Source organism: Rana temporaria, chromosome 12 (genome assembly GCF_905171775.1).
Source record: "Rana temporaria chromosome 12, aRanTem1.1, whole genome shotgun sequence".
Lineage (NCBI taxonomy): Eukaryota > Metazoa > Chordata > Amphibia > Anura > Ranidae > Rana > Rana temporaria.
In genome coordinates this window covers 48122595-48147433 of record NC_053500.1, presented here as the reverse complement: position 1 = coordinate 48147433, position 24839 = coordinate 48122595, and the positions used below count along the sequence as shown (strand labels likewise).

Below are 24839 nucleotides of genomic sequence, written 5' to 3'. Positions count from 1 at the left end.
GCTTCGGCTTGGAAGCTTCCCAGCCTAGAGGTGAGATGTGAGGTCTTATTGACCCCATATCTCACTGTAGAGATCCGATCATGTCATATTCCTATGACAAGGGATGTTTACATTCCTTGTAATAGGAATAAAAGTGATCAATATTTTTTTTTTTTTTTAAAGTGTCAAAATAAAAAAAATTAAGTAAAATTAACAATAATATATATATATATATATATATATATATATATATATATATATATATATATTTTAAAGTGCCCCTGTCCCCGTGTGCTCGCACGCAGAAGCGAACGCATACGAAAACGGTGTTCAAACCACACATGTGAGGTGTTGCCGCGAATGTTGGAGCGAGAGCAATAATTCTAGCTCTAGACCTCCTCTGTAACTCAAAACACGTAACCAGTAAAAAAAAATTTAAAGCGTCGCCTATGGGGATTTTTAAGTACCGAAGTTTGGTGCCATTCCACGAGCGTGTGCAATTTTGAAGCGTGACATGTTGGGTATCTATTTACTCGGCGCAACTTCATATTTCACATTATGCAAAAAAATTGTGCTAACTTTACTGTTTTTTTTTTTAAGCAAAAAAAAGGGGGGGTTTAAAAAATTGCTGCGCAAATATTGTGTGAGATAAAAATGACCGCCATTGTATTCTCTAGGGTCTCTGCTAAAAAAAAACATATATGTTTGGGGGTTCTGTGTAATTTTCGAGCAAAAAAAATATGATTTTTACATGTAGGGGAGAAGTGTCAGAATTGGCCTGGTTGGCAAGTGGTTAAAGCGGGGGTTCCATTACAAAAAAAAAAGTCAGCAGCTACTAACACTGTAGCTGCTGACTTTTAATAAGGACACTTACCTGTCCTAGTCGCCAGCGATGTCGGCCCCCACCGAGGCCGATCCTCAATCCTGGCAGCTCCAAGTGCCGCCATCCACAGTAAGGGAAAGAGGCAGTGAAGCCGTACGGCTTCACTGCCCGTTTCCTACTGCGCATGCGCTAAATGCTTTCTGGGATACACACAGTTCTCAGAATGCAGCGCGCCCCATTCACAAGAAGACACCGAGTGTAGGAGGAGGAAGAGAATCCACCGCGGGGGATGAAGAGGCAGATTCGGCACTTCCGCATAGCAACAGCTATTTAGTGTAAGTAAAACATTTTTATTTTTTTTCATTTTTGGTGGAACATTTCTTTTTTCAGGTGGAACCTCCACTTTAAGGATTATGGAATCCACTGTGCTCTTAGGAACCTTAAGTGCAGCAGAATTTTTTTTTGTAACCTTGGCCAGATCTGTGCCTTGCCACAATTCTGTCTCTGAGCTCCTCAGGCAGTTCCTGTGACCTCATGATTCTCATTTGCTCCGACATGCACTGTGAGCTGTAAGGTCTTCTATAGACAGGTGTGTGGCTTTCCTAATCAAGTCCAATCAGTATAATCAAACACAGCTGGACAGCACCTGAGTTATATATGAGAGTCACAGCAAAGGGTCTGAATACTTAGGACCATGTGATATTTCAGTTTTTATTTTTTAATAAATCTGCAAAAATTTCAACAATTCTGTGTTTTTCTGTCACTATGGTGTGCTGTGTGTACATTAATGAGGAAAAAATTTACTTAAATGATTTTAGCAAATGGCTGCAATATAACAAAGAGTGAAAAATGTAAGGGGGTTTGAATACTTTCCGTACCCACTGTGTTTGTGTGTATTTAGAGATGTATTTAGATAGATATAGAGATAGATATATATCTATATATATATATATATATACATACACACACTAAAGAGGAAGTGGACGGGATAAAAGAAAACCCTGCAAGAGAAAGGCATAATGCTCATTAAGTGGCACTTACCTGAAATCAAAGCCCCAGAAGTGCTCCTCGTTCCCCTCCGCCGCCATGTCCCCTTGGAGCTTCTTCCTGGTATTGCAGTTTCAGTGCTGTGATTGGCCGGAGCGGCAATTTATGTCACTCCTGCAAGCGTGCGGGACCGGCATGATCCCATTCATTATGCCGGGACGCTCAGTGCTCCTGCGCCGTTGTCTACGGCGGGCATGTCGCCGTAGACATCGGTTTCAGTGTTTTCTGCAAATATCTTCTTAACCGTGTAGGTTAAGGAGATATTTCTTGCACCTACAGGTAAGCCTTAATATAGGCTTACCTGTAGGTGCAAATTTTCAAAGTGGGTTTACAACCACTTTACTACCGGCCGCCGTCAATTGACGGCGGCACGATTGTGTTGTTCTGAGAGAACGTCATATAACGTCCTCGCCTTGCAGAGCCACTAGGAGGCGCGCACCCGCCGCGTTACTGGGAGTCCAATGCGTGCGCAGCCCCCATGATTGCCCAGTAACTGAGCAGGACTGTGGATCTCTGTGTGTAAACACAGAGATCCACATCCTGTCAGGGAGAGACGACCGATGCTGTATCCCTTGTACATAGGGACACAGATCGGTCACCTCCCCCTACAGTTAGAATCACTCCCAGGGAATACATTAACCCCTTGATCGCCCCCTAGTGTTAACCCCTTCCCTGCCAGTCACATTTACACAGTAATCCGTGCATATTTATAGCACTGTTCGCTGTATAAATGTGAATGGTCCCAAAATAGTGTCAAAAGTGTCCGGTGTCTCTGCCGCAATATCACAGTCACGATAAAAATCACTGATGCTATAAATAAAATGCTATAAATCTATCCCCTACTTTGTAGCCGCTATAAATTTTGCGCAAACCAATCAATATATTTTTGGGGGTATTTATTATAGCAAAAAGTAAAAAAATATTGCATTTTTTTTATTTAAATTGTCGCTCTTTTGTTTATAGCGGGGGGAACGCAGAGGTGATCAAATACCACCAAAAAAGCTTTATTTGTGGGGAAAAAATGATTACAATTTAATTTGGGTAAAGCAGGGGTGCCCAACCTTTTGACGAGCGAGGGCCACTTAAGCATCTTGGTAACCGGTCATGGGCCACAATGAACGGAGTGGGTGGATGGCAGGTCCGTGTCTGCTCTGTATATGCAGAGCGGACGCGGACACAGCCCACTATACTCAGATTGGATTGGAGGTAGGACACAAGTCGGTTTACATCTGCCACTCCTTAGAGGGGAATGGAGGGTCCAATTGGGTCAGACTGACCTGTGAAAGGGGCTCAAGGCTGCTTTCACACAGATGCGTTGCAGTTTACTCGCACCACTGGTGCAATTAGTGTACCTTTTGGCTTTCGTGCACTTTGCAATAGACTTCTATTATATTCTGCAGGTTTGGTGCACTTAAAGAAATCAAACCAAACTCGCAGGTAATAACAGAAGTCTATGGCTCAGTAAAGGTAAACCACAGGTGCACTGCTCTGTGACCTGCGGATCAGTTTGAAAGCAGCCCGGTAACCACTGCAGAACAGATATGTCCATATATACACCATGATTTTAGTAATAAAACCGACCTTTTTTTCACTACTTCGGGGTACCACGATGACACCCACAAACTCCTGATTTATCAGCTGGCAATCACCTTATTTCTATCTTTCTTCTTTCTTCCTTTTCCTATTCTGCTCTTTTCCTCTGATTCTCTTATCTTCAGTGCTTCTTTTTGTTTCTCGGATCACCTCTCAGTTTTGCTATCAATCACTATTACTATGAAGAATTACATAGGATAAAGGGATTCTGCAATGATGTTCATTGTTTTGCTTGAGAATCCGTACTAGGTATGCTGTATCAGTAGGGATTTCCCGGGTATTACTGAGTCTATGGGGTCCACCGCTAATACCTTCACTCATGGACACCTGCACGGCTCTGGAACTTTCTGTTTTTTCCGGAGATGCTTGGCCAGTCCTGTTCAGTACGTGGCTCCAATAGCACCTGAGGCTCATGTTTTCTTTTTTTTTTTTCGGCACAGTGTGTCCCCATCAGGGGTGTCGGAAATAGACTTTTCGGTTAAGTGAATAGCTCAATGCTATGATTTTATTTTTTCCGCTATTACAGAATGATTCACCCAGGGTTGGATAGGTTAACTTATTTAATGATGGGTGAGAGTCAAGGTATTAGTGCTATTTATTTATTTCTTATTTATATTTATTTTTGGTTAATCTATGCCTCTATTTATCCTATGCTATGTTAACTATTTCAAATGAATTGTATGTATTTCTTCTTGCTCCAGATTGTTCCGGAGAAACTAAAATGTACAATGATAATCTTTAATAAACTTCTTTTAAAATAAAAATAAAAAAAACGACCTTTAATAACAGTATTCTATTCCATCCCAGAGCAGGAGGTCACGGGCCACATCCGAGGGCTCGGAGGGCCACATGTGGCCCCCGGGCTGCTGGTTGGCCACACCTGGGGTAAAGTGTAGCATGACCGCGCAATTGTCATTCAGCTGAAAGCTGAAAAATGGCTTAGGCAGGAAGGGTGTCTTGCCTTTATTTTTCTCCTAATCCACATTTGGCAGGGATCTTGGTGTAAATGCAGAGTTTCCATGAACTTGACAACTGATAGAGATGATGATAGTTCAAGAGTTTGCTTATCCAATTTTATATCCTACAGTTATCTTTACTTTGTGTGAGTTTTGATACTTTAGCTTATGTTGGAAAGTCAGAGGTTGGTCTGAGTTACTTGACTTCATACACTGAAAATGCCAGAGTTCAGGCCACTGTTGACATGTTAGGCACTCCAGCTCAAGTCCTTGTTAAAAAATCAGGGACTGGAAATGGGGCATTGACCTGAAAATTTGAGCCAACAGTACTTTGGCTCTCCAGTCTGTTCTTGGAGGGCCCAGCCTTGGAAAGGATAACATAGGGATGAGTTTAATTTGCACATTATACTTCCCTCCCAGTGACTATATACACTACATTACCAAAAGTATTGGGACGCCTGCCTTTACACGCACATGAACTTTAATGGAATCCAAGTCTTGGTCCGTAGGGTTCAATATTGAGTTGGTCCACCCGTTGCCGCTAAAACAGCTTTAACTCTTCTGAGAAGACTGTCCAATAGGATTTGGAGTGTGTCTATGGGAATGTTTGACCATTTTTTTTTCCAGAAGCACATGGAACCCTATGCACCAAGACTGGGATGCCATTAAAGTTTGTGTGCGTGTAAAGGCAGGTGTACCAATACTTTTGGCAATATAGTGCATCTTAGAGCTCTCCTTTTCATTTTTGTTCATTTGTTGAAGTAGAATATGATAAGCTGCTGTTTGACAGCAAAGACCAAGGAAATGCTAACCCTAAAAATGTGATTTAGACCCATTCTTTATAGTTCATGTATGTTTAAGCATTTATTTTTATTTTTTGTACCTATTTTGTACAAATCTTTCATTTTCAGGTGATGATGGAGGGAGGGCACAGCAAGGGCTTTGGGTTTGTCTGTTTTTCCTCTCCAGAAGAGGCTACTAGGGCTGTGACAGAAATGAACGGACGAATAGTTAGCACAAAGCCTCTATATGTAGCGTTGGCTCAACGGAAAGAGGAGAGGAAAGCAATTCTCACCAACCAGTACATGCAAAGACTGACGAACACAAGAACTCTGCCCCCGACAATGTTTCCACCATTCCAACAGCCGCCTCAAAACTACTTTATACCTCCTGTGCCACAGGTAATACATTTTTTGGCTCTTATTATATTGTGTTTCTAATAATGGATACATCTTCAGGTGTGTTGCATTAAGTAATAGTTGCTGAAGTCCAGGCAGTCCTCAAAAATTCCACTTGCCTGCTTGCATTTTGCGTGTGGATTTTGAGGGCTGACGAATGTGGGGTGCCTGGGCATGGGGGGGCAAGCATCACCGGAAGGTGGGTTGTATGGGAGATGTTCTCCCAGCGATCGTAGGGGAAGAGGGGAGAACCGCCACCTAGTTGATCAGAGCGCCGGGGGGACATAACTGCTTTCATTTCAATAGCTGTGTTTTGTGCGACATCACATACAGCCCCTTCTATGGGCACTTTGATAGGCAGATCACCCGTCCCAATCCTGGGACGAGTGATCTGTCAAATTTTCCTGGACGAGGGAGGGGCTGTATATGACGGCGTGGCAGAGAACACACAGCTATTGAAATGAACGCTGTTATGTTCCCCCGGCGCTCTGATCAACCAGGCGGCGGCTCTTCTCTCTGTCTCTCTCCCCCTGCACCGGTAGGCTGCATTGACGGGCACGAACTGGCTGCATTTTTTTGGGCACTGATTAAGTTGTTAATATTTATCTTTATAACTTAATTCTGCATAAAACATTTAAGTGTCATTTCATGAGATAATTTATGAGGGTGTGTTTAGGGGCAGGGTAGTGGTTGGGTGGGGTTACTGGTGGCGAGTAACCCTTGAGGCCTGGCTAGTAGCTCAGGACTTGAAATTTTGAGCCCTGAATCCAGGTACTACCTATGACCTGTAGTCTTGAACACACAACCTGTGAAACTTCTTATAACCTAAATCCAGGCTATACACATGGCCTTCATTATTTCCCAAGCAAACATTGAACTTTACCACCTGACATTCAACTGTCAATTTTATCCTTTAAAGCAGGGGTCTTCAAACTTTGTAGGCAGTTTGCTGTCCTTCAGACTTTAAGGGACTGGACCGTAGCCATCTGGAGTACAAACTGTCCCAGCATTAGTGGGAGTATACAATCCCCCGTCATTGGTGTCAGTGGGAGGAATTGTTGCTCATCATTGGTGTCAATGGGAGGAACTGTGTCCCATCGTTGATGTCTTTGGTTGGACTTGTGCCCCATTGTAAGTGTCATTGGGAGGAATGGTGCTCTTCATTGGTGATGGTGAATAAAACGGTGCCCCAAGGGTGGGATAAAAGCAAACAAAGGGCCACATCCATTACCGGGCCACAGTTTGGAAACCACTGCTTTTAAAGTATATAGCCATATATCCAGCTAAAACTTTTTCTCTTATCGTCCATGGGTGGACACGGCTCCTTAAATCTTGACAAGTGGGTTATGTTCTTGTTCACAGGAGAGGACTAGGCAGAAACATGTTGGATAATTAAATACATGTTGCTTTAACAGAGTTAAACAGCCCCGCCCAGGGGGTGGTCCCTCCAGACATAACCCTCCTCCCTGCAGCATGCAGCCTTAGTTTTTTTCTGCCTAGCAAAGGAGAAGGACGTATGGCTCCCTTTGGGCCCAGCGCCCTGAGGAAATTTTAATAGAAGATTCTCAATAAAATAAAGAAAATACAATCAACCGTCGGCTGAGAGACAGGCTGGATATATAGATCCTTCTGGTCTCTTTAGTCCGGCCAGCGAGCGTGAGCACACCATTGCTAGGAGCAGGGTTTTCTTGGAATCTAGGAGCAAGCTCTCGCACAGAAGCGAATACATACGTGAGTAGCGCCCGCATATGTAAACGGTATTCAAACCACACATGTGAGGCATCGCCGTGAATGGTAGAGTGAGAGCAATAATTCTAGCCCTAGACCTCCTCTGTAACTCAAAACATGCAACCTTGATTTTTTTTAAACGTCGCCTATGGAGATTTTAAAGGGTAAAAGTTTGTCGCCATTCCACGAGCGGACGCAATTTTGAAGCGTGACATGTTGGGTATCAATTTACTCGGCGTAACATTCTTTCACAATATAAAAAAAAAATTGGGCTAATTTTACTGTTGTCTTATATTTTTAATTAAAAAAATAGTATTTTTTCCCCCAAAAAGTGTGCTTGTAAGAGCGCTGTGCAAATACAGTGTGACAAAGTATTGCAACGACTGCCATTTTATTCTCTAGGGTGTTGGAATAAAAAATATGTATAATGTTTGGGGGTTCTAATTAGAGGGAAGGAGATGGCAGTGGAAAACACATTAGAACTGCTGTTTTGCTACTTCTAATGTAATGTAACCTGTAATGCCAACGGCTACCACAAGATGGCGCCAGATAACAGAAGGAAGCTGAGGGCTGCAGAAGGCCGCAAAGCCATGGCTTTAAGGCCTTCTGCTGGCCTCGGCTTCCTTCTGTGAAGGCCGCAAAGCCGCGGCCTCAATTACCGGCGGGCGCACCGCGACAGGGCCCCGCGCCAGACGGTAATTGAGGCCGCGGCTTTGCGGCCTTCTGCAGGCTTAAGGTTCCCCAGGCACCAGGTTACAATTTCTTGTCGCAATTGCGATCGGGTCGCCCGGATTTTGTCGAGGCCTGGCTAAGAGGCCGGGTCTGCCACGACATACCCTATGACTACTGGGGTGGCCGGTGAGCTTTTGCTCCAGGGTCCACACATGACTGTGCTGTGGTGTTGTCTCACTCACAGTGGACCGGGTCGACAGCTACTCCAATGCGGTTGTATGCCTGTCAGGAATGCGTCAGCGAGTCCTCGCATGGACGGGTAAGTACAGTCCTTCCCGCCTCGGCGGGTCGGTATGGCTCTGGGTGAGGGGGTCCTCCTATCCTCCTTGCCCTGCTCTCTGTCATGTTTCCCTCTATTGTTCTGCTGCTGCTGCCAGGGTGGACCTGTGGGGGGCTCATTTTCCCACCAGGGGACTGTGGGGTGTCTGGGCCTGTGTATTCCTGTGGGAGTGTGTTTGACTCGGGCCTCATTGGGCCTTCTCATCCACGTCGCTGCGTTTTGCCGCCATTTTGGAGGCAGTCTGCTGTTATTGTGAAATCCCATTGGTGGCCATTTTACTGTGGCCGCGCTAAGGCGCAGCTTATTATTGCGGTCGTCCATTTTACTGTGACCATGCCTTGCTCTATCTGATGCGTCCAGCGGCCATTTTGGAGGTGGTTTTGTCCTCTAGTGCTGGCTTCTATAGCGCGCAGCACAGATTTCCTCATGATTTTACCTTACAGCTTTACCTCACAGCTTTTTTCATCACACACGCTGTGTTCTGAGGGTGGGCAGCGGCGCTGAACAGTCTCCTCCTGTGTTTGAGTCCCCTGGGTAACCCCCGGTCAGCGCAGCAAAGAGGGTGGGCTTTATTCAGGTCTGAATGGGTCCCTGAGAGCTGTCTGGTTATGAAGTCAGTGTCTGGTTCTTCTTTCCCAAACATGCCAAGGGTGGCAAAGCGCCCCCTTCCCCCACCATCCCTGGGGAATGCTCTGGCTCGGACCAGGGCCTGGCTGTGGCTCATGTTCCTGGTTCTGTGGTGTTGGAGGAAGTGGCCCAGGACCTTCCTTGTGAGGGAGACTCCTCACTTGGGTCAGTACTGGACAGGGCACAGTACTGGACAGGTTGTCCAGTTAAGGTGACCACTCTCCCTATAGAAGGGACCCCTGCCTTCAAGGACCATGCTGATAGGAGGTCTGAGGCACTGACCCGCTCCATGTTTACCGTGCTGGGGTCTGTATTGTGGCTGCAACCCTGGTGTCTGACACTCGCTGAATGGGCAAAGGTTTTGCGCCAGACTGTGGAGGAGCACCGACTCCCTCCTGAAGTTATTAGGCTGGCGGACCAGCTGGTCCTGGACCTTGTGTATGTCTGTGATGCTACACTGAATGCGGCCCCCTTGATATCCAGAGCTTCTGTTTCGGCGGTGGTTTTGCGCCGCCTGTTTGACTGAAATGCTGGTGTGCTGACCAAGGATGCACAAAAAGCCCTGGCAGATTTACCCTTTAAGGATGGGCGGCTTTTTGGTGCCTCAATGGATGACATTATCAAGGATGTCACTGGGGGTGAGAGCACTCTCCTCCCTCAGTCCACCAGGGGGAAGGAGCCCCGCCGTTAGCCGGGTCCTTCTTTTCCCACTCGGAAGCGGTATTTTTCGTCAGTCGGGGCCCGCGGGTACACCCTCCCAGGCCGACAAAGGCTCTGCTGGGGGACAGAAATGTCCCTGGGTGCGTTAGCCGAACAAACCGGCACCAAAATCCGCCAATGCATGAAGTTTTGCCCCCGCTCGAATCATGGATGGGGGGACGGCTTCGCAGGTTCACAGCTCGGTGGACCTCCCTGCTCTCTGCCCAATGGGTCTGCGAGGTGATCTCTTCGGGGTACAAGATAGTTTCTTTCCTCTCCATGAACAGATTCTTTCCCTCCAAGTTTTCCTCTCCTTCCGGTTCAACGGTCTGCCCAGTCTGGGGGCAGTGCAGGATTTGCCAGGTTGTGGGTAATTTTACCCGTTCCGCAGGACACGAGGTTTCAGGGTCTTTATTCGAATCTGTTTGTGGTCCCGAAGAAGGACGAGGTCCGTCCAATTTTGGACCTCAAAGCCCTACATGCCTTTTGTGAGAGTAAGGAAGTTCCGCATGGAATCCATTCGTTCGATGGTAGCTGTGTTCCATCAGGGGGACTTTCTGGTGTCCTTGGACATCAAGGCCGCATACTTGCATGTCCCAATATGCGCAAGTCACCAGAGGTTTCTGCGCTTCGCAATAGGGGGGGACCACTATCAGTTTGTGGCCCTTCCTTTTAGTCTAGCGTCAGCACCATGAGTTTTCACCAGGGTGCTCGCACCGATTCTAGCTTTGCTGAGACAGCGAGGCATTGCCCTCATGGGCTACTTAGACGACCACCTTCTGAGAGCAGCTTCTGGCTCAGAATTAGGGAAAGATGTGTCTATAGCCAGCCAGACCCTCCAAGAATTTGGGGGGGTGTTAAACATCAGAAGTCGGTCCTGGTACCGACTCAGCGTTTGGAGTTCCTCGGGTTGAATCTGAACTCCTTGGAAGCGAAGGTCTTTCTTCCCCTGGAGGCGTTGCTGACTCTTCGGTCTGCAGTGACGATGTTTGCATCTCGCAAATGGTTGTCTCTGTTTTTACATGCGAGTCCTGGGCCTGATGGTTGCCTCCTTTTGAGGCTGTACCGTATGCCCAGTTCCACACTCGTGTTTGGCAGAAGGAGATACTGTCCAAGTGGAACATATCTCCTTGGTCTCTGGATCGTCTGATGCAGGTGAGTGAGTGAGAAACTTATTTAGCGCAACACATGCGAACTGAATCGCCTCTGGGAGCTTAGTTTCCGTTCCCTACTGTCCTTTTGCCTTCAGAAAAGATGGGTTTTGAGTTTTTTTTCTGAAGGCCAGGTGATTCCCCTGCATTCGGATGCTGGTTGGTAGAGCGTTCCATAGTCTAGGTCCTTGGACAGCAAATCTTCGTTCTCCTTTGGACTTGTATCTGGCTTTGGGTATCTGGAGTAGATTTTGGTCGGTGGATCGGAGAACGCGATTGGGGTTGTGATTTTTTCGCATAGATATTGGGGGGCATTTCCTTGAACACACTTATGCATCAGACAGAGTGCCTTAAAAGTAATTCTGTTGTTTACTGGCAACCAATGAAGGGATCTCAGGCGAGATTGATTCCCATGGTTTTTTCCCAGTCACGAGTCGAGCGGCCGTATTTTGAACGACTTGCCTGAGTCACCTTGTCTGAGTTTCTCTCAATTGGTGGCTGAGATCCCCGTCTCTTCGGTCCGGGAAGTCGTTTCTTCCCTTCCCGTGGACAGTGATTACGAAGGACTCCAGCCTCACGGGTTAGGGGGGGGCATCTGGGGGGTCCAGTCGGTCCAGGGTCGATGGACTCTAGAAAAATCCCGTCTGCCGATCAATGTCCTAGAACTCCGGGCGATCAGGCTATGCCTCTCCTCGTAGTCGAGGAGGTTGCAAGGTCGCCCGATCGGGATTCAGTTGGACAACGCCAAGAAGGTGGCTTATGTCAACCATCAGGGGGGAACATGGAGCTCGGCTGCAGCGTCTGAGGTCGCTCACATCCTAAATGTGCGGAAAGAAGCGTGCCGGCTCTGTCAGCCGTCTACATTGGAAAACTGGCAAGCAGACTACCTGAGTCGCCAGATGCTGGACCAGGGTGAATGGTCATTGCATCTGGAGGTGTTTCAACTCCCTTGCAGGAGGTGGGGCACACCAGACGTGGATCTCCTGGCCTCTCGTCTCAACCGCAAGGTGTCGAAGTTCGTGGCCAGGTCAAGAGATCCCTGGACTGACGCGTCAGACGCGTTGGTGGCCCGTGGGGTCAGTATCGGCTCCTTTATGCCTTTCCCCCATTGAAGTTGCTTCCTCGGCTGCTCCGCAGAGTGGAGGCCAAGGGGATCCCGATGATTCTAATCGCTCCAGATTGGCCTCGGCGTCCTGGGTGCGCTGATCTCGGGGCACCTGGTGGCAGATGTGCCCTGGCGGCTGCCAATACGGGAGGACCTTCTGTCTCAAGATCCCATACTTCATTTTACTTTACAGTCACTGTAACGTCATGGCTATTGAAAGCCAGGTATTAAGGGACCGGGGTCTTTCCGACTCGGTCATCTCAACCTTGCTGAGGGCACGGAAGTCTTCTTCCTGGAAGATCTACTATCGCACCTGGAAGGCCTACATCTTTCTGCGAACAGATGGGGTGGCGTCCACAGACGTATTCGGTTTCCAGGGTCCTGCTGTTTTTGCAGCATGGAGTGGTTCAGAAACTTGCCTTAAGCACCATCAAGGGACAGATTCCAGCATTGGCTGTGTTTTTTCAGCGACCTTTGGCGGCCCATTCTCTGGTGGGTACCTTTGTGCAGGGGGTTTGTCTTTTACTTCCCCCTCTTGAACCACCTCTTTCCCCATGGGTTTTGACTCTGGTGCTCTTGGTTTTTCGGGAACCTCCCTTTGGAAATATCAGAGAGTTTCCTCTTGACACTATCTCAGAAGGTGGCCTTTTTGGCGGCCATTACTTCTGTCAGAAGGGTTTCTGAGTTGGGGGCCTTTTCTTGCAGGTCACCATACTTGATCCTCCATAAGGATAAGGCGGTGTTGCGCCCGCAACCTTCCTTTCTTCCGAAGGTGGTTTTGTTTTTTTCACCTGAATGAAGACATTGTTCCTTCATCCTTATGTCCTGGGCCGGTGCATCCTAGGAAGGTTGCGCTTCATTCTTTAGACGTGGTACGCTTTTTGCGGATGTACCTGTTTGCTACGGCTCAGTTTCGGAGATCTGACTCACTTTTTGTGTCGTGTCTGGTCCACAAAAGGGCCTGGCAGTCTCGTCAGCCACCATTTCTCAGTGGATCAGGCAGACCGTCATACAGGCCTATGCTCTTAGGGGGTAAACGCCCCCCTTTCCGGTCACGGCACATTTGACCAGGGCAATTGCTGCTTCCTGTTTTTTTTTGCGACATCAAGTGCCTGTCTCGCAGGTGTGCACACTTTTTTTTCCTAATTTTACAAGGATGATGTCCTGAGTCTTTGACACCACTCCCATCATCTGACTCTAGCTGCCTCTTAAGGCCCATACACACGATCTGACTTTTTGACAACAGACCTCAGACGGACCTGTTTTTTCAGACAATCCGACAGTGTGTACGCTCCGTCGGACAAACTTTTTCCATCAGACAAATGTTCGCTGTGAAAACAGACAAACTTTCCAGCAACAATTGTCCTACATCGGCTAATCCGATCGTGTACACATTGGACTAAAGTCCAAAGTACAAACACGCATGCTCAGAACCAATGCTAAAGATCAGACAACAATAGCAGAAGTTGCCCAAAGGGTGACGTTAAAGAGCAGAAAAACCATGTAGTACATCTATTACGTCACTACGTTTGTGTTTGTTGGCTAAAAATGTTCTGCCGTGTGTATGCATACCAAGGTCATGGCCAACGCCCTTCGGAGCAAAATCCACGGAAAAGTCAGATGGAAGTCCGATCGTGTGTATGAGGCTTAAGGCACACACCATGTAGCCTGTCTCACAAAAGCTGATTTCTCTACCACTATGACTAACACTTTTAGGACCTTTTGGTCTCCAGAGGCTACAGATGGTACATGTCCTGTATTACCCTTGAATCGGTTCAGGAGTCAGAAGTGGAACCTTCTTTACTTGAAGATATGGAGAAAAATATTGACAGCCTAAACACACCCATGTGGGTACGAATAGACTGGCCAAATCAAAAAAGGTCTTTCCTATACACATTTATATACACATTTATATTGATTTTTGCAAGCCTTGGTCTACCAAATCCAAGAAGCTTTCCAGAAGTCCTCAGTGAAGGGGCACCCCTACTCAAAGTGGGGCATATTTGTTGCCTTCTGTGCTAGTCTAGAAAGGGGTACAAAATTAAGAGTTTCTATCCTTGCCCCCTCCTTTCTTTTCCTTCCAGTGTGCGACTTTCAAACCAAAAAAGTCGATTTGACTGCCTTGTACCTACTTTTGGCACAAGAAGTGGTTGTACCAGTTCCTTCAGATGAATGGTTTCAAAGTTTTTATTCAAACTTGTTCAGTCCCAAAGAAAAATAGGGACATCTGCCCAGTACTGGCTGTGGGAAACGAGCACTGCCGCTCAGGCTTTTGTCTGCACCCCAAGTCTTTACAAACATGTGTTCTCTGGATCTTCTATGAACCTAGGGCATTCATGTAACAGATTGCCTGGATGACCTTTTACTGAAGGACAATTCACCAAAGACCCTGTCTGCCAGTGTTTAAAGGACCATGCAGTTCTCCAGTCCTTTCAAACCTTTGGTTGAATAATAGACTTTCCAAAGTCTGTTCTCCAGCCCACATTCTGCCTGGGGTACCTGGGTCTTATCTTGGACACAGCCCAACTCAGAATCTTCTGGCGGATCCGTTCTCCGACTCACCGATCGCAGCGGTGAGTCGGTCGAAGCACCGGAGGGTGGTGGGAGACGTCTCCTTTCGCTGCCCGTAAGATCTATCAAGCTGCGGAACAGTGGCTATGATCATTCTTATGGTGTAGGGAATTGCCGGCTGAAAATGCTGGTATCTGAATGATGCCTGTAGCTGCAGGCATGATTCGGATATAGCCCCACAAAGCCCAGGACGTCGTATGACGTCCTCTGGGCGCCAAGTGGTTAAACCCTTGTGTTTTTTGTGGGCCTGTTGGCAATTCATGTGGTTATGTTGCCCGCTTCACTTTTTGTTTTTTTGCTTGAGTACTTCCTATGATCACTGAAGACCAGTCCTGTAGTGTATGGTTACAATAATAGGAATTTTGATTTACCTGTAAATTTACTTATCTTGGAGATCACTCCTTAAAAAAACTGAAGCCTCTCAGAGTGGTTAGTGTTTTATTGGTACACTGTAGGGGGCGGCCATAGCAAAAGTTTTCCATTACTTAAAGGTAGCAATCTATAACCAATGCTCTATGAACACCAGTCTTGTGCTAAACTCCAAGATAAGGAATTTACAGGTAAATCAAAATTCCTATTTTTTTTTGTTTTGTACTTCCCTTCCTAGCAGCTTCCCAGAAGCTAATATGCAACCTACGACCCGATTCCATGGAAACGTTCTGCCTGTGCCCACGCTATACAACATAACGTTGGTCAGCAAAGTTGGCACTGGGCAAAATGGGGAAAGCTGAAATGGACCTGGTACAGCTCTGACATGCGGAGAAGCATTGTCCACATAAAGGCCCTGTTTGCCTAAACCTTTCTACATAGCCATTTGTGATAGAGACCTCATACATTTTTACTTCTTACAGGAAAATACAATTTGTAGAAAAAAAATAAACCTTGTTTAGCTTTAGAACCTCAGCCCCAGTTTTTTTCTTGGTTTTTGTTAATGGTGAACAGTATTTTCTGTGGCAAGAAATTGTAGGTATAAAATAGTCCTATTTGAGAATGTAGTATGAGCTGTCACTATAGACTACATGAGACCAGTCAGAACCCTAATCCGAATTGCAGTGCATGATGGGAAATGGCTTTCTACAAAAAAAGTGATCCTCATGCTGGTCTGACCTGCCAGGGAGTGGCACCATAGAAAGCAGACGAGGGATTCCTTGGCTCTCCTGGCAAATCTGTTGCTGGCGGGTTTCCATTCAGGACAGGATCTCTAAGACCCCTTTCACACTGGGGATCGTATAGAACGTCCAAAAGTTTAATGCAGTGAAAACATCACAAGGATTGCAACGTTTCGAGGCCGCGCAGAATCACTTGCCTGACAAAGAGGTCCTGCGCGGCCTCGAAACGTTGCAATCCTTGTGATGTTTTCACTGCATTAAACATTTGGACGTTCTATACGATCTGCGGTGTGCTGGCGAGTATGTTCGTATGATTGTTGTTCCAGTTCCCAGCAGGTGATTGCTTCAGCACCCATTTTTGCACTTATTGGCGGTTTTAAAATCCAGGAAGGTGTGCGATTGGAATATTAACTAAGGCCCTTTCACACTGGGTTGTTTTGCAGGTGCTGTAATGCTAAAAATAGCGCCTGCAAAGCGCCTTGAAACAGCCACTGCCTAGGGCTTTCACAGTGGAGTGATGCGCTAGCAGGACGGTAAAAAAAGGTCCTGCTGGCAGCATCTTTGGAGTGGTGTGTATACTGCTCTTCCACCGCTCCTGCCCATTGAAATTAGTGGGGCAAAGCGTCTCTGCAGAGGCACTTTGCTGTGGTTTTTAACCCTTTCACGGCCGGTAGCGGGGGGGGGGGGGAATAAAACCACCCCAGCTAGCAGCCGAATAGCGCAGCAAAATTGATGGTAAAGCGCCGCCCCAGTGTGAAAGGGATCTAATATGTCGCACACCTTAGATTTACAGTAGTCATTCTGTGCGTTAATATCAATACTTTGCATACCCTTATTTTATATACACGTGAAAATATTAAAGTACCATAATCGATCCCTGATTTGACATAGCACAGATTTACTAAACGCAACTTTTCACGTGCGTTTTTCTGTTTGGGCCCAATTAAAGTGTTACTAAACCCAGGACCCTGCATTCACTATATCTGGTCTCCCACAGTACACAGAACATGGAAATGCAATTATTTTAGTAATTATAAACTGCTAAATACCTTTTTTTCTTTAGCAGTTAGAGCAGTATTGTGACTTCTATCAGTGTCTGGTTAGTTTTTTATTTTCCCATGATTGTCCTATGACAGGGATATGCAATTAGCGGACCTCCAGCTGTGGCAAAACTACAAGTCCCATCGTGTCTCTGCCTCTGGGTGTCATACTTGTGGCTTTCAGAGTCTTGCTATGCCTCATGGGACTTGTAGTTCTGCAACAGCTGGAGGTCCGCTAATTGCATATCCCTGTCCTATGAGGATGCAGGACCCCTGACCCTCTGTCTGGATCGTGCTGATCACATGCACTCTCCCAAGAAGAAGAAAAAGAAAAACTCTCTGGCAATAAACACCAAACTGAGCATGGTGTGTTGCTCAGTTCTATTAGGAGATTGGGGACAGTGGAAGAATATGAGGATCAGAGAAGGCAGGATCAAAAAGCCTTTTTACACGCAGAGGATTAACCCCTAAGGCTCCATAGTGAGTATAACAAGCATGCTTTACTGCATATACAGACTGATTTTACTGTTGTGGGTTTAGTAACACTTTAAAAATGGTCTATGTATTGAGATTAATGCACTATAGTAAATGAACATTAACAGACTGTTGCTAACTGTTTATTTTTCACCTTTAGCATTTGAGTCAAAGGTATTTTAGTCCAGGCCAGGTAGCGTCTATCCGCCCAACAGGTCACTGGCAACAGCATCCCAGGCCTTCTCGTAAGTAAATACCTGCTTATTTCAGGCGTTTTACAAGGGGTTTGCATGTACTGCTACTTACCAGCCTTTAGATGTAGTGACTGTATTTGTTTTTCTTAGGCTTTTTATTTTTTTTCACCTGGTTATTCTATGAATATAATATTTTTTTGGGGGGTTTGGGTGACTATGCTACATTACTCCACTGTATCTCTGGAGGGAACTGTGATTGTCACCCAGGCTGATCACCTGATTTGGACTCCAAACACATTCTCTGCTGTTTTATCTCCTATACAGGGGGAATGGCAGGGGACTTGGCTTGAAAGCCCCACTGCATAGGAAGACGTTTTTCTTTAATCCTTGTGTTTTTTGTGGGCCTGTTTAACATTTTGTTGGCTATATTGTTGCCTACTCCAATTCCCAGTTTATTTCCCTCACATCCCAGGATCTGGGAAACCCAAGTCGTGCGTTCTGTACTGTACAATGAAGATAATAGGAAATTTGACTTACCGGTAAATTCCATATCTTGGTGTACTGCACTCCAAGAGAAAAGATTTGGGGCTCATGCACACTGCATCTCCTTTTGAGCTTTTTAAGTAATGTTTTCATCTTTCCATCTATTAAATCTTCTGCCCTTGTTTTAACTTTGGATAGTAAAAAAATTTTTGTGCCAGTAAATACCGTATTCCTGTTTTCTTGTCTGGTCATTAGCCTAGGCTTATTACATTATGCACAGCGCTTGCACTTTTGTGAGAGCTTGCCAGGAAGGGAGGGTGGGGGGGTGTGAGTCATAAGAGGGCCAATGAGGGCTGCAGAGCTGGAGGTGTGTCTGTGTAAATCCAGGAAGTGAAAAGCGGCAGCTTCAGCTGCCCACAGTTAAAATGGTTGCAGTCAGACTCGGTGGAGGGAGATTATTGCAGCATATTTGGCAAGTATAGAATCACAGTATATATAAAATAATATGCAGTGGTTGGAGGGAAGCTTCAGAATGGCAAAGAAAGCCAGGTCCTTCTCCTAGACTAGGCAGAAAAAAACCTGAGCTGCCTGTAGCCGAGTGGGGGGTTACTACCAGTAAAACTGCCCCTAGGTGGTGCTGTGCTTGTTTTTTTTGCCTACTCCTGAAGGTGGTGATATAACCCTAAGGTCAAGAATGGAAGTGCTGTGTCCGAATGTGAGCAGACTGCAGTTTGTCCTTTTAAGCTCTATTTTTATTTATTTTTTCTGCCTGGAAACTTCCCCTCCATGTTGACCAATGTGACCATGCACACTAGCAGAAAAGACACCTTAGTTCCCAAAAAAACGCATTAACCACTTCCTGCCCAACAACGTCATATGACTTTGTCTACTTTTTCCTCGTTTCCACTGAGCGGATCGGTTCGGTACTCCTTTTTTGGGTGTTTCCATTATGAAAGTGTGCCATAAAACCGAACCGTACCGCCACCATTCTGGGTCCTGCTTCAGATGTGGGGCCATAGAAAATGGAACAGTTCGGTTAGGGCGGAGCTAAAATACATTTCACTGATTGGTGGATACCCTAGGTATTTTTTCTAAACCCTGTATGGTCCCTGAAGGTCCGACTTGCAGTGGAAACGCTCACCAGAATAGACCGGTCCATTCTAACCCTTCCAAACTGTACCGACCCGAACCGTTCCACTCAGTGGAAACGAGGCATTTGAGTGGGATGTCTGAACGCCTGCAACTAGACATCATTCATATATTTTGTTTTAGAGCCGGCCATTCCCTGCACGTGAGAACAGTCATTTAGAGGCTGTTCAGCCACTTAATCGTTGCAGGCAGCGGGAGGGGACGTCCCCCCCCTCACGCCGCCCCCGGTGCTTCTCCCAGCTCGCCTGTACGATCGGCAAGATCGAATCGGTCCATGCCGGAAGCTTACCATAGAGAATGCGGCGGGCCAGATGGCCCCCAGACGTCTCTGTGATCATTTGGATACCGGGCGCGATGTTATGACGTCACGCCCGGCCTCCACATTTGAAAAATTTTAAGCCAAGAGTGTTTGATTTATTTTATTTTTTTTCATGTTTCCCAGCCTTAGAGGTGAGATGTGGGGACTTATTGACCCCAGATCTCACTGTAAAGAGGACCTGTCACTCGATGTTCCTATTATAACAGATGTTTAGATTCCTTGTAATAGGAGTAAGTGTGATTAAAAAAGTGTCAAACTAGAAAGGTAAAATGAGAAAAAAAAAAGTTTCTCTTTCGTTCATAGACGGACACAGCCTTCATTGACCTTAGGGTTATGCTTCTTCCTACCAGGAGATTTAGGCAGAATTCTACAGCATTTAAGGTGTTAAAAACTTTCCTTCATGCCGCTCCTCCCAGGGGGCGTGGCTCCCCCAGGCATAACCCCCACTCTGCTCTAGCAGCTTCAGTTTGTTTCTGCCTAACCGTCAGGAGAGTCAGGCTCTCTCTGGACTCTCTGGAGTCCTGGACTCTGGAGTTTTTTCTTGCAAATTTTTTTGCATTTTGCGAGTTTTTTCCTCGCTTTTTTATTTTATTTTTATTTTTGAATCCTGCGATTCTTCTATCAACAGCCGACTGGGTGACAGGCTGGGTCCTCGACCCTTGTAGTCCCCCCAGGTTCGGCCTTCGAGCGTGTGCCGGCCCTCAGCTCCGCTTTGGGACGTCCACGACAGGCCCCATTGCTCCAGGGGCGGCCGGGGAACTTCGGTTCTAGGGCACACATATGACCGGTCTCTATGGCCTTGTCACAGTGTGTCTGGCTGACAACCATGCCGTTTGCGGACGTTGGTTCTGTCTGGGATACCTCCAGCCGGGTAGTCGCAGGACAGGTAAGTAGTGGCCCCTTACTCAGGTAAGTGGTCTGGCTGGAATGTTTTCCCTTGGGAGGTCGACTGAGGGTTTTCCCCTGCTTTCCTTTCTCCCTTATTCCTCTCCCTCCTTCCCCCTTTGGGTGACGGCTGTGCAGGGTTTTTTTTTCTCTGGGGCTCATTTTTTCACTCGTGGTATGGCTGGGGCTGTTCTGTGTCACTGCAGGGGACTGTGGTGGACATTCTGGGCATTTTTGTGTGTGCTGTGTGCTGTTTTGGTGTACTGTCATTTTTGGGTACACTGTCTTTTTAAAACTGCGCAACGGCGGCCATTTTGCCGGAGCCGCGCTTGTATTATTCGGCGGCCATTTTCTTGTGGCCGGCGCCGTTTTCAGCACTAGTTCGGCCTCTAGTGGCCGTTTCGGCGGGGAAAAAAGACCGCGAATCATCTGAGGGGACAGACGCAGCGCTGCAGCTTCTCCTCAGCACACACTTGCCTTCACAGACCGCGCTGTACCAGAGGGTGGTGAGTCTCAGGGGGCCCCATACTGTGCTCTAGCGGCCGGGAGGTGACCTGTGGGGGACTTTTTTTCCTGCCCTTGGCAGTAGGGGTGAAATGGCAACGGCAATATGGAGCCTGAATCAGGCCCCTCATTCCTTACAATGCCGGAATTAACCCTTAGCGCCCCTTCCCCTGCCACATCTGTTGAGTCGGTGTCGGCTGTCCTGGAGTCTTTTTCTCACCAGGTTTGAAGCAGCCAGTGCTCGGTTGGGGGGTAAAAAAGCGCCCCCCCCCCCCCGGAGGCTGTTTCTGGGGATATCTCTGACGCAGAATTAGGGGTGCAACGGATCAGAAAACTCACGGATCGGATCGATCCTCGGATCAGTGGTCACGGATCGGATCATTTTCGGATCGGCAAAAAAAAAAAAAGACAAATCTTGTTACACCCACCAGAGTTTTAGATTTCACAGTTATTCTCAACACAACGGAGCTTATGTGCTTAAATACAGTGCTTGGAAATCCGACGGACTGTTTATTGCTAATGTGACAGGACACCTCTGATTTTCACATTAAATTTAACATTTAAACAGTCCGTCGGATTTACAAATATTGTATTTAAGTGTATAAGCTCTGTTTTGTGATGAAAATAACTGAATCTAAAACTCTGTTGGGTGTAATAAAAGATGTCCACTTGCCCCCTAATCACATTCACTATCATTACTCCGGTGTCACCCCCACCCCCCTCCTCTGGTGTAAAGACAGCCATGCTCCCCGGGTGATGGTGTAGCTCCTACCTGCAGGTGCAGAGCTCACAGATGATGTCTCCACATGTCTGCAGGCAGTCCCGGGACTGTAGTGAGCGCGCTGAGGCGGGGAGGCGTGTCACGCTTTGCTCTGGGCTCTGACAAGCACACAGGGGTGGGGCAAGATGACCCGTTCGGAATAACGGATCGGTGACGATCCGTTGCACCCCTACCTTAGACCCAGAGCTGGGAGGTGGGATGGACTTCTCGATCACATAGTTGCTGGGATTGGCCATCACATGATCGGGAGCTCATCCTAGAAATCATAGTGTCTGTGACAGTGCGGTCACCTGGGTGATAGTGAGCACGCTCTCATTACAGAAACCTCGGCTGTCATGTGTGCGCTACGATTCGCCATCCCCACCACCACACGTGTGTCACATTATCAGCAACAGGTTAAAGGAGAACTCCAATAACAGTAACAGACATATAGGGAGAGGGGTCACTACATGGGACTCTCATATCACAGGACAGGATGACTGGAGGACTCCTATACAAAGTCACTACTCACCTGTAGATAAGTCTGAGAGTGTGAGGTGCCCCCTAATGGAGGAATGCATTACTGCAGATGAGGGGAGCACTCTTCCACCTCAGCGGTAAGAAGAGGCTCTGGGCAGGGCGTGTGACACGGAGCTATGCCAGTCTGAGCGGCCACCGAACACACAGAACTACACTGAGGACCGGGTAAAAGTAGAGCGTTCTATGGAGGGGAGCTGCCCGGCCGCCCCCCCCCCCCCCCCAAGCCACCCGCTACACACAGAGAGCGCCGAGTAACTACAACTCCACACTCGGCAACAGCCCCGCCCACGCCCTCCTCCAGCCGGCTCCGCCAATCACAACATGGCGCAGGGAGGGACACTTCCAGCCCCGCTCTGTGATTGGTTTTCCGCCCAGTGAGCGCTGGGTTTGTCTCTCGGGTATACATTCTGAGCTGGAGGTGACACACGATGGCGGCCAATCCGTGAGCGCTCCGCGGATCGCTTGGTGTGCCGATCCGAACGGGGTGACCCGTTCGGATCATGGATCGGTGACGATCCGTTGCACCCCTACGCAGAATCTGATAACGCTGTTGCTGCTTCTGGTTCTGTCATGTCTGAGGATGCGGGCTTAACCCACATGGACAGCAAGGATGACTCTGCTGCGGAGTCTGCTGATAAGGAATTTGTTGGAGCTCTTATTACTGCGGTGCGTGAGACTCTTCATTTAGAGGATGTGGCGGAGACACCAGCGGTGTCAGTCCCTTTTGGATTCCGCAAACCACCGCGTACCGCTAAGGTATTCCCCTGTGTTCCTTATTTAGACAATATGTTGTATAAGGAATGGGATACACCGCAAAAGGTTTTTACGGTTCCTAAAAGCTTTGCTACCCGTTACCCCCTGGAGGAGGACTTTTTTAAAAAAGTGGGTCACTCCTCCGTCGGTGGACCCTCCTGTGTCCAGACTGAGTAAGGCTACTACGTTGCCTGTGGAGGGGGCTCCTGCTTTCAAGGACCCCGCTGATAGGAGAGTGGAGGCCGTGGCCCGCTCCCTGTTCTCGGTGGTGGGTTCGGTGGTAAGGCCGGCTCTGGCCGGAGCCCTGGTAGCTCAGACGCTGACTGAAAGGGCGAAGCTCCTGCTGCAGGACCTGGAGGTCCAGGGGGCTTCCGAGTCCTCTAGGGACCTGGCTGAACAGTTGATTCAGGGTCAGAAGTTTCTCTACGAGGCGGATATGGATTAGATTCCTTTGCTTTCCAGGGCTTCTGTCTACGCAGTGGTTCTGCGCCGCCTTATATGGCTGAAGTGCTGGTCGGCTGACCAGTCCTCAAAAAAGGCCTTGGTAGATTTGCCCTTTAAGGGCGGACGGCTTTTGGGGGCATCCCTGGATGACATCATTAAGGATGCCACTGGAGGTAAGAGCACCTTGCTCCCTCAGTCGGGGAAGGGTAGGGAACCTCGCCGCAAGCAAGGTCCTACTTTTACTACCCCTAAGCGGTTTTTTCGTGCGCCAGCGCGGCTGGAAAAGGTCCGCAAGGTGCAAAAGCCCTTGCTGCCGGGCGTAAGCGCCCCTGGTTCAAAAAACCGAACAAGCCTGCGGACAAGCCTGCTTCCGCATGAAGGTCTGCCCCCGCCCGGGTCTCGGGTGGGGGGACAGCTTCACGACTTCGTGGATCGGTGGAATTCTCTTCTATCCGACCGTTGGGTTTGCGAGGTGGTCGCCTCGGGGTACAAGATAGAGTTCCTTTCTTGTCCCCCAAACAGATTTTTTCCATCCAACCTCCTGCTTCCTCCGGATCGTCGGCTAGCCCTGTCCGGGGCTGTCCAGGATCTTCTGGACAGGGGGGTGGGTGTGCCGGTCCCCTCGCTGGAACGGTTTCGGGGGTTCTACTCCAATCTGTTCGTGGTCCCCAAGAAGGGAGGGGTTCGCCCTATCCTGGACCTAAAGGCCCTCAACTCCTTTGTCAAGGTGCAGCGATTCAGGATGGAGTCGGTCCGTTCTATCATAGCGTCCCTCCACCAGGGGGACTTCATGGCGTCCTTAGACATCATGGACGCATACCTGCATGTTCCCGTTTGCACAAGCCACCAAAGGTATCTGCGCTTTGCGATCGGGGAGGACCACTATCAATTCGTGGCCCTCCCGTTCGGGCTGGCGTCGGCACCACGGGTGTTCACCAAGGTGCTCGCCCCGATCCTGGCCTTGCTACGGCAGCGAGGGATCGCTATCGTGGGATACCTGGACGACCTTCTCCTGAGAGCTTCTTCAGGCTCAGAGTTAGAGGAGGACGTGTCCATCACGTGTCGGACTCTGCAGGAGTTCGGCTGGTTTCTGAATCTCAGAAAATCAGTGTTGGTTCCGTCCCAGAGGCTGGAACACCTGGGGCTGGTTTTGGATTCGGGGGAGACAAAAGTGTTCCTCCCATCGAAAAAACTGCTGACCCTGCAATCTGCAGTGAGACAGTTGTTGACCCAGAAGTGGTCATCTCTTCGCTTCTGCATGCGGGTTCTGGGTCTGATGGTGGCCTCCTTCGAGGCGGTTCCGTATGCCCAATTCCACACCAGGGTACTACAGAAGGAGATTCTGTCACGATGGGACAGGGTCCCATCTTCTCTGGATCGCCAGATTCGGTTGAGCCATCTGGCCAAGTCTTCCCTGGCATGGTGGCTGACGTCTCCGGTGCTTCGGTCCGGGAAGTCTTTTCTTCCGTGCCGCTGGACAGTGGTCACGACGGATGCCAGCCTCTTCGGCTGGGGGGGCGTCTGGGGCACCCAGTCAGCCCAGGGGCGCTGGACTCGGGAGGAGTCCCGCCTGCCGATCAATATTCTGGAGCTCCGAGCAATCAAGCTGTGCCTTGTCAGGTGGTCCCTGGAGCTACAGGGTCGTCCTGTCAGGATCCAGTCCGACAACGCCACGGCCGCGGCGTACTTCAATCATCAGGGCGGCACAAGGAGCTC

At 48.2% G+C, this 24839-nt stretch overlaps 1 protein-coding gene across 5 annotated transcripts in view; it reads left to right on the top strand.

The window, feature by feature from the left end:
• LOC120919568 (embryonic polyadenylate-binding protein-like) overlaps positions 1–24839 on the top strand; it is a 154664-nt gene that overhangs the window by 77008 nt on the left and 52817 nt on the right. For 4 of the 5 annotated variants that reach the window (XM_040331776.1, XM_040331777.1, XM_040331775.1 and 1 more), the window contains exons 9-10: positions 5310–5579; positions 17253–17337. In XM_040331776.1, the coding sequence (XP_040187710.1) occupies positions 5310–5579; positions 17253–17337 (355 nt within the window). The remainder of the gene's footprint in view (positions 1–5309; positions 5580–17252; positions 17338–24839) is intronic. The other variant, XM_040331779.1, reaches the window with a different exon arrangement.